At 40.3% G+C, this 10,599-nt stretch overlaps 1 protein-coding gene across 3 annotated transcripts in view; it reads right to left on the bottom strand.

Moving 5' to 3' along the window:
- Eps15 (epidermal growth factor receptor pathway substrate 15) overlaps positions 1-10,599 on the bottom strand; it is a 101,890-nt gene that overhangs the window by 19,379 nt on the left and 71,912 nt on the right. For all 3 annotated transcript variants that reach the window (XM_013348541.2, XM_013348542.2, XM_005353574.2), the window contains exons 14-18: positions 8,522-8,683; positions 7,856-8,053; positions 5,580-5,783; positions 3,723-3,839; positions 3,457-3,547 (exon numbers count right to left, since the gene is read on the bottom strand). In XM_013348541.2, coding sequence (XP_013203995.1) covers positions 3,457-3,547; positions 3,723-3,839; positions 5,580-5,783; positions 7,856-8,053; positions 8,522-8,683 — 772 coding nt within the window. The remainder of the gene's footprint in view (positions 1-3,456; positions 3,548-3,722; positions 3,840-5,579; positions 5,784-7,855; positions 8,054-8,521; positions 8,684-10,599) is intronic.

Here is a 10,599-nt window from a genome sequence, read left to right as displayed (position 1 = left end):
CACAGAGAAACCCTGTCTCGAAAAACCAAAAGAGGTGTGCCACAGTAGGAATGCTCTGAGAGTTCAAAGACCTTGAAGCTTTCTGCTGCCATGCTGTCCCTGCCATTACAGCCTCCAACCCTCTGGAGCTGTAAACCAAGTAAACTCTTTCTTCCGTAAGCCGTCTTGGTCATGGTGTCTATCATAGCAACAGAAGAGTAACTAATGTAAAAACCAAATAAACTTACCCTTGACCAAAAGAGGTTACAGGGAGTAAAACAAAGACTGAAAGAGGCTATAGATAGAGACACAAAAGTGAAGTTTTACCAACAAAATCTCTACTCCTGGCTACTAGGTAGATATTACCCTTAGCACTTCATGAAATAAAGAAAGACTATGGTAAAAACAACAAAACACCCTCATAAATTGAAGAAGACAGAGATAAACTCTCAAAGTTAAGGCCACTTGAATTTTGACAAGAATATCGAGAACACAGATGCGGGAAGAGTGAAAGGGTAGTTTGTTTCATCCAACGGCATTTGGGTGCTGGGGATGTAGCCAGGTTAGCTGAGTCCTTTCCCAGTAGAACAAAGTCCTCAGCTTCATCTCCAGAACTCCATACGTCTGGTGTGATGGTATACATCATAATCCCAGCATTTGGATGTGGAGGCAGGAGGATCAGTAGTTATATAGGGAGTCTGAGGCCAGCCTAGACTACAGGATAGCCTGTCTCAAAACAAAACAAAACAAATGGTATTTGGACAACAGAAAAGATTTCTTTCTTTCTTTTTTTGGAGGGGGGTTGGCGTTTCAAGAGAACAGGGGTTCTCTGTGTAACAACCCTGGCTGTCTTGATACCAGCTCTTGTAGACCAGGCTAGCCTTGAACTCACAGAGATCTGCCTGCCTCTGCCTCTCAAGTGTTGGGATTAAAGGCGTGCACTACTACCACCCAGCTATCAGGAAAGATCTTTACCTCGTACTAGATATAGAATTAACTAAATCAAAGCTCTAAAGATCAATAATCTGTGTGTGTGTGTGTGTGCACGCGCATGCGCGCGCGCATGTCAGCAAGCATGCATGTGTGCAGGTACCCACAGAGGGCATCAGATTCCTGGAGAGAGCTATCTGATATAGGTGCTGGGCACTGAATTCAGGTCCTATGGGAAAGCAGCAAGTGTTCTTAATCATTAAGTCATTCCTCCAGCCTCAAAGTTCTAGATATAACAGCTATAAAGTTCTTGGAAGAAAAACAGGAGTATAAATGCTCATGCCTATAATAAACACTCAGGAGGATGAGGCAAGAAAACTGTCACTAATTTCAGGCAGCCTGAGCTACATAAAGAGAAACTGTCTCATCTCAACACACATACACACAATATTTTCAGATCATACATCAGAGAGTTTTACTTAGAACATGTAAAAAGCTCTTATAAATAAACAATAAAAAGACAAACAGGGCTAGAGATATGACTTAGCATTTAAGAGTGTATACTGCTCTTACCAAGGAGCAATTCCTAGCACCAAAATTGGGCACCTTACAACTACCTGCAACTCCAACTCGAGAGGGATCCAATGCCTCTGGCTTTTATACGCATGTTCACATACATTAGGAAAAAAGACAAGACTAATTGCAAAGGAGAAAAAATGATGGACTGATCAATATCAACATACATGTTTTTTACAGCCTGGCCTACAGAGTTCCAGGACAGCCATGGCTACAAGGAGAAAGTCTGTCTCTTTAAAAAAAAAGGGGGGGGCTTGGGGGGAGAAAGAAAAAACATACAAGGTTTTATGTGGGTGTACGTCTATTCCTCCTGATTACATATCAGGTCTTACAATAATTCTGTTTAATTACTGGCATAGAAATTTCCAAACCATTTTCCAAAGACAAAAAATCATTTCATAGTCCCACCAGTAGTGTATGGTGGTTTTAATTTCTATATATATCCTCAGATATTTGTTATCACCCATCTTTTGTGGTGAAGATTATAAAACTGTAAATGTTCTTCTACAGATCATGCCTGCTAGACAAGTACTGTCGAGTCACAACCTCAGCATGTTCTCTCTCTATATATGTATGTATGTATACACACATCTCTCTCTATGCCTATATACAGTATATCTCTATATATGTCAATATAGAGAAATAGAGATACATATATATGTATATATTAGTTTTTAAAAATTTATTTATTATGTATGCAGTGTTCTGCCTGCACATATGCCTGGGAATTGAATTCAAGAACTCTGGAAGAGCAGCCACTGCTCTTAATCTTTGAGCCATCTCTCCAGCCCAAACTCTATATATTTTAAGTATAAAACTTAAGTTTATTCCTGGTGCTTTATACATTTCAAAAATTGTTTTGTGTTTGTTTATTTAAAGAGTTCAAATATTTGGGCTCATTTTTGCCATGACTATTAGATAAGTTATTTTGCCTGTGTGCCTTAGTTTCATATCTTTTGTTTTTTGCTTGTTTGTATATATTTGATTTACTTTTATTTTTTTAAAAGATTTATTATTTATTACGTATTCAGTGTTCTGCCTGCATGTATCCCTGCAGGCCAGATCAGATGGTTGTGAGCCACCATGTGGTTGCTGGGAATTGAACTCAGGACCTCTGAAAGAGCAGTCAGTGCTCTTAACCTCTGAGCCATCTCTCCAGTCCGATTTACTTTTCTTTTAGGTGTATAAGTGCTTTGCTCACATGTCTATGCACCATACACATGTCTGATGCCAAAGAAAGATAAAAGTGGGTATCAGATCCTCTGGAGCTAGAGTTACAGATGGTTGTGAGATGCAATGTGGGTGCTGGGGACTGAATACAGGTCCTCTATAAGAGCAGCAAGTGATCTTTATTGCTGAACCATCTCCAGTCCTTTTTTTGTTTGAGCTTAGGGTTCACTATGTAGCACTGGCTGGAACTAGCTATCAGATTGGCTTCAAACCTCACACTTCTGCTTACCAAGGGCTGGAATTAAAAGCATACAACGATGATACCAAACTCACTTTACTTCACAAGATAGCTCTAGAAATATACATCGGGGCTGGAGAGATGGCTCAGTGGTTAAGAGCATTGACTGCTCTTCCAGAGGACTTGGGTTCAGTTCCCAGCACCCACATGGCAGCTCACAACTGTCTAAAGATCTAGTTCCAGGGGATCTGACACTTTCACACCAATGCACATAAAATAAAGTAAATAAACCATGAAAATATTTACAAAAAAAGAGAGATATACATGGATCTAATCTACATGGGAAGTAGAAAAAGACAAGCTCTCCTGAGCAAACTGGGAGCATGGGGATGAAAGGAGAGGGTAGAAGGAGAAGGCGGAGGAAGGAAGGGGAGCAGAGAAAAATATATAGCTCAATACAAACAATTTTTAAAAAGGCTTTCAAAATTGAAGCCTCAATGCTTATATAGTTTATACACCAGAAAGCCTTATTTTGAATATACTTATAAAAGAAAGATACTTACTGCCAACAAAAGGATCAGACTGGAAAAAATCCAAGTTTGTATCTGCAACTGGATCTGTCAGTGAACTTGATTCTACATTAAATGGATCTTCCTAGAAATAATTTTAAAACAGATCTTTTAGTAACCAAACATTTAAAAGATAATACTTCAAGTGACACACATTTAGATCATATACAAACTTTGAAAACTTAGTAAATATTCTTGCAGCTACAAAGAACATTTAAGACATGAGTGACAAGAACAATTGAATATATAATTATCTTCACCTCTTTTGACTGCTTGTCATCATCAAATCTGGGACTAACTTTTTCGTTACCAGCTGCAGTCACAACTTCGTTTTCATCAGTCACATCAGAAGGTGCTATTTCAGGACTACTTCTCACCTACCAAAAATACATATGTGAGTATGAAGGTTTAAGAATCTTTTGTCTCAGGCTGGTGAGGTGGCTTGATGCTGCGAAGCCCAACAACCTCTGTTCAGGACTCACTTAGAAGAAGTGGAAACAACTGCTGCTAGCTTTTGTCTAGATTCCACAGAATATTGTGGCATGTCAATACCAGTCCCTACCCCCAACTGTGCGATACTCACTGGCCTGGAACTCACTATGTAAACCAGACTGACCTCAAACTCACAGAGGCTCAATGTGACTCCTGAGTGCTGGGATATAAAGGTGTGCATTTTTAAAACTGTACATATACTGGTGGTTTAAAATTTATTTTGGTATTGGGGATTAAATCCAGGGTCTCTTGCATGTTATGAAAACTATTTGCCACTATGCTACATGCCTAGCCCCTTTAAAAACCTTTTCATATTCAATGCTAAGTGGTAAGCTCTGAACTTATAACACACATAAGTAACATTATATGGACTGAACAAGTGGTATTTATATATTTAGGATATATAAATAATAAATGGGTAGAGTGCTGTATGCACAAGCATCAAGAACTAACTCAGTTCAGGTTTAGAGCACCCTAATAAAAGCCAGGAATAGTGGTGTCTAACTGTAGCCCCAATGCTGGGATGGCAGAGACAGGTAGACACCACTGGTCTAACTAAAACAGCTAGCTCTATTTTCAGTGAGGAGACCCTGTCTCAAAAACTAAGATAGAGAGTGGCATCAGAAGACCAAAACTGAACTCTGGCCTCTACACTTGTATATGTGGATGAATGCAATCACAGGTGAACACACTAGATAATACTACTCCACAGACACATCAAATTAAAATAGAGCTTAACACCATCCTTAGCTTCATATTAACGTTGTGGCCAGTATGATAACACCATAGCATTTAAAAATCTTTAATTTTATTAATTAGAATAATTTGAACATTAGTTAAAACTGAAAAAAAGCTGGGTGTGGTGGCACATACCTCTAAACCCAGTACTTAGGAGGCAGAGGCAGGCAGATCCCTGAGCTTGAGGCCAGTCAGAGTGAGTTTCAGGACAGCCAGAGCTACACAGAGAAACCCTTTCTCAATAAACAAAACAAAAAATAAGCAAACAAACCAAAAAAAAAAAAACCTTGAAAAGAAAGAATTTCAATTATTGAGGCTAAAGGGATGGCTCAAGAATTAAGAACACCAGCTGTTCTTCCAGAGGACCCAAGTTCGAGTCCCAGCACCACACCAGACAGCTCAAACTGCCTGTTAACTCCCGCTCCAAAGGATCTGACACCCTCTTCCAGTTTCTGTGGGCAGCTGAACACATATACATAAATAAAAATTAAAAATATCTTTAAAAAATTGTCATTCTTTGTATCACACACAATGCTAACAAAACTTGGCTATGGGACTAGGAAGCTATCCGAATGGATAAAGTGCTGTAACTCAAGCATGAGGACCTGAGTTCAGATCCCCAGCATCCATGCGGATGCATTCCAAGCCAGATCTCAGTGAGAAATCCCGTACGAAAAAAAAAAAAATCTGAGGAATGACACTTTAAAGACCTCTGGCCTCTACACATGTGCGTAAGTATATTCACACAAACCTTGATCTTCATCAGTCTCTCTCTCTCTCTCTCTCTCTCTCTCTCTCTCTCTCTCTCTCTCTCTCTCTCTCTGTGTGTGTGTGAGAGAGAGGAGGGAGCAGACTCTAATTATGAAGACCACGGAATAAAGACTCACTGATGACTCCTGGTGTATGGGCTCAGACTCTAGATTGTTCTGGCCTTCAGCATGTTCATTCAGGTTGGCTGTTTCACTGCTGCTGGTGCTGAGGCTACAATAATCTGTAGCACCATTTACAAGAATGCTTTGTGGGCTATCACGCCAATCTGATTGGTCATTATGATTTTCCAGATCTTTCATCTCCATCAGTCTCATTTGCATCTGCCAATACAAAGCAGAAATACAAAACAATTTAATATTAGAAGTATATGTATCATACAAAGAGGTATGCCCCTAGACTTACTCAAGGATGAGTTTGCTTTCTATTAGGAGAATCCTCTGGGAATGAAGTATGACTTAAATATTTCAATAATCTTTCCCAATGAGTCCTCCTGCAATTTTAGCAGGCATATATTTGTTTTGTAAGTCTTGTGAAATCTCCAAGAATTCTGTCTCAGTATCTGAGAACTGGCAGTCTTTCAGGGTATAATTAGAAAAAGACAGACCCAGGATACCAGAGGAAAAGATAGCCAAGTAACAGAGAGGATGAAGATTCAGCAATAAAGCTGTAGGGGAGCTACAGGAAGTTAAAGAAGGTAAGGGTAAGGCAAGTGAATGCCCTGTGTTCTGGCACTATCTGTTAATGGGAAAGAAGAGTCCTAGAAAGTATCTTCAAATATTGAGTCACACAAAGTTCATTAAACAAAGCATAAAGCTGTTTCAGCCTCAACTATTCAAATGAATTCCACAGTGGGACATAAAAGGCAGAATTCAATTATAATAGATTAAATAATAGATTTTTATGTTTATTTTTATATATTTACATTTAAAATTATAAAAATATATAATTTTATGTTATATATTAAGTATATAAAAAAGTAGAAACAAGAAAACTACATCATTTCAATGAATAAAACTGATCTAAAAATCAGAAACCCAAGAGAAGACAAGATGTTCCAACTTAGTGAGGGTTATCACTGCTGTGATGATACACCATGACCAGGGAGGAAAGGGCTTACACTTCCACATCACTCTTCATCATGGAAGGAAGTCAGGATAGGAACTCAACCAGGTTAGGAACCTGGAGGCAAGAGTTGATGCAGAGGCCATGGAGGAGTGCTGCTTATTGACTTACTCCTCATAGCTTGCTCAGCCTGCTTTCTTATAGAACCCAGGACTACCAACCCAGAGATGGCACCACCTACCATGGGCTGGGCCTTCCCCCATCAATCTTGAAGAAAATGCCTGACAGGCTTGCCTACAGCCCATCTTATGGAAGCATTTTCTCAAAGGAGGCTACTCCTCCCCATGACTCTGGCTTGTGTCATACTGACATAAAACAAGACAGGGCTAGAGAGATGGCACAGAGCACTGGCTGCTCTTCCTGACGTCCTGAGTTCAACCCCAGCAACCACGTGATGTCTCACAACCATCTATATATAATGAGATCTAGTACCCTCTTTTGGCGACTCGGAACACATGCAGACAGAACATTATATATATAATAAACAGATAAATCTTTAAAAAAACAACACAAATACCTGTCAGACAATATTTACTGAGAATTTATGTGTCAGACACTATGTTAAACTACCTCATCTTTTGCCTCATATAATCCTTATAATAGCACTAATGTATTGTTAAATCTTCAACTTTAAAGATGAAAAATCTGATATTCAAAGGTGATTTGTCTAATAAATGGCAGAACCAGCATTTAAACCTGGACAGTTTAACTCCAAAGCCCATACTCTACTCCCTTATGTAAATGACCATCAGCTGTCTAATGGAGGAAGGTCATTGGTTAATTAAATAAAGAAGCTGCTTGCCCTGATAGGTTAAAACATAGGTGGGAGGAGTAAACAGAACAGAATGCTGGGAGGAAGAGGAAGTGAGCTCAGAGACGCCATCCTCCCCTCTCCCAGGCAGACACACGCGATGAAGCTCCGACCCAGGGTGGACGTAGGCTAGAATCTTCCCGGTAAGACCGGTGCTCACAGATTATTAGAGATGGGTTGATTGGGATATCAGAATTAGCCAGTAAGGGCTAGAGCTAAAGGGCCAAGCAGTGTTTAAATGAATACAATTTGTGTGTTGTTATTTCGGGGCATAAGCTAGCAGGCGGCCCGGGGTGCTGGGGACACAGCCCTGCCGCTCCTATTACTACAGCTGTCCAACTGGCAACTGTAAGTATTAAACAACTAAAGAGAATCAATAGGTAGGTAAAGAAGGAGAAGTCAGACAGTACAAAAAGGACAGACAAGGGCCCTCCAGGCATGCTGTTGGCTTCCACTTACTGAACTAATCTCCTGTTGTGATTCCTGCAGGTGCTGCTGAAGAGGTTCCAGCTGAGCCTTTCCTGACTCCACACTCTCTTCCAATTGTGCTGTTTCTTGCTGTAGGCGACTTAGTTCTTCTCTAGCTTTTGACAGCTCTTCCTCATAAGTGGAGATCTGAGATTCTTGACTAGTTATTTCAGCTTTCAGGGAAGATATCTACAAGTGGAGATAAATGAGAGAAAAGGGAATTAAGCAAAGACATATCTAGTTTCATGGTTTGCATTTTTTTTTTAAAGATTATTTATTTATACAGTATCCTGCCTGTAGGCCAGAAGAGGGCACCAGATCTCATTATAGGTGGTTTTGAGCCACCATGTGGTTGCTGGGAATTGAACTCAGGACCTCTGGAAGAGCAGTCAGTGCTCTTAACCGCTGAGCCATCTCTCCAGCCAAGTTTGGAATTTTTGATGTATTCTTTTGGTAGCAGAAGGGGCTAATAGAAACTTGGAGGCAAAAGTCTCATGTGATCAAGATAGCTCCTCTAATTTCTACTACAGAGAACAGTAACTCCAACTCTTTCCTAAAGTTACTGCAGACAAGACTGCTGCTTAACAAGTAGGAGATGCTTTCTTTGTAACTAGGAAAGCAATAGAAGCAGAGAGTCAGTAAACAGCCAGGTTTTACCAGCTGGGCCTCCTCGGCACACTTTTTCCTAACTTCCTTAAGCTGCTCTTCCAACTGGGCTTTCTGCTCATCCAGCTCATCAAGGAGTTCCTGCACCTGCTGCTTCTGGGCCTGTAGTTTTTGCAGGTTAACACTCTCCCTTTGAACCTCATCTTGAAGATCCTAAAACACAAGAAAACACACACATTTATCTTTGAAGGCATAGACAGGTGAATTTTTAAGCCTATTTTAAGGGAAAACCAAATCTTGTTTTATTACATATTTTTTATTGGGGGACTAAAGCTTTCTATTTTATATACAGCCTTCAAGTAATCATAGTCAGATATAGTGGTTGAGTAGTCTCCCATCCAGCAGTTCCCATATGATCACTCAGAGGCTTAATATTACTTATAAAAGCTAGACCGATAGCGCAGGCTTGTTATTAGCCCACTCTTACACTTAAATTCACCCATATTTCTTATCTATGCCCCCACCACATGGCTCATGGCTTGTTACCTTATTTTCTACAGGTCCTGCTTCCCCAGGGGCTGGTTGGTGTCTCACCCTGACTTTGCCCTTCTTCATCCCAGTATCCTCCATTCGATTGTCTCACCTACACTTTTTGCCTGGCTATCGGCCTGTCAACTTATTAAACAGTGAGAATAATACATATTCACAGTATATAAAAGGATTATTCCACAGCAAGTAACCTCTTGAAGATCTGGACATTTAGTTTGCTTACTCAGATCTGTCCTTGGATGTCTGTCTGACTTCTCTAGCATGTCAAAACAGAGGTGTACCATTTCCCTGCATCTGGGTTAGCCTCTATCTTCTGGTCAAATCCATGGCCTCTTCTTCCACTCTTTCTCTTTTTGTCTCTAGCCTGCCAGTAAATCCTCCCTGCAATGCTGGTGTAAATCCCCTTTCAGACAGCTACCTTCCAATGGGGCATACTGCCTCCACTGAGCTACCTTTGCATGTATTTGCAGCACGTCAGCCACTTAAAAAAAAAAAAAAACCTGTCATCTGGGTATGATGGCACACACCTTCTTTAATTCCAGCACTCCAGAGGCTGAGGCAGGCAGATCTCTGTGACTCTAAGGGCAGCCTGGTGTGCTGGCTAATTTTATACCAACTTGACAGAAGCTAACATCATCTGAAAGGAGGGAACCTCAATTGAGAAAATATTGTCATAATATGCAGCTGTAGGGCATTTTTTTTAAATTAGTAATTGATGTTGGAGGGCCCAGCCTATTGTGGGTGGTGCAATCCCTAGGCTGGTGGTCCTGCGTTCTATAAGAAAGCAGGCTGAGCAAGCCATGAGGAGTAAGTTAGTAAGCAGCCCTCTTCCATGGCCTCTGCATCAACTCTTGCCTCCAGGTTCCTGACCTGGTTCCATGATGAAGAGTGATGTGGAAGTGTAAGCAAACAACCCTCCCCCACTTGCTTTTTGGTCATGTTCTATCATCTCAGCAATAGAAACCGTAAGACACCCGGTTTACACAGTGACTACCAGGACAACCAGCGCTACATAGACCTATCCACAGTGATCCAATTTCTTTCTCTACAACCCAAACAAAAATCTAGAATTTCACATTCTCTAATAATTTTTAGTCTTTATAATCACATAAATATGGTCTTTTAATATAAACTCAAAGAAGGAAAATATTTTTTAAAGCTGAATAGAAAGGTATATACAGTATGATCATATATATGAAACCATTTATGTATATAAAATACAGCAAATGTTAAGGATTCACTGATAAAAAAAAGCTTCCTTATTTCTCATGCTTTAATGGTTACATTTCATTAACTGTGTGTTTTGCTTTTCGGTGTATGCGTCTGTTAAGAAGGGGGCAACTTGTGAGAGTCGAGTCTGTCCTTAACTCTATGGGTCCCAGGGACCAAACTCACGTTCCAGGCTTTACCCGACGAGCCATTTTGCTAGCTACGCATTTTACAGATTTACTGTGACCCATTTTATTTTCTGTAATTAAGAAATTTTGTTGGTGGCACACACCTTTAATCCCAGCACTCAGGAAGCAGAGGTAGGTGGAGCGCTGTGAGTTCAAGCCCAGCCTGGTCTACAAGAGCTAGTT

This window comes from Microtus ochrogaster, chromosome 10, assembly GCF_000317375.1.
Source record: "Microtus ochrogaster isolate Prairie Vole_2 chromosome 10, MicOch1.0, whole genome shotgun sequence".
NCBI classification, from domain to species: Eukaryota; Metazoa; Chordata; class Mammalia; order Rodentia; family Cricetidae; genus Microtus; species Microtus ochrogaster.
The sequence above is the reverse complement of the archived record's forward strand: the minus strand, read 5'-3'. Positions and strand labels throughout refer to the sequence as shown.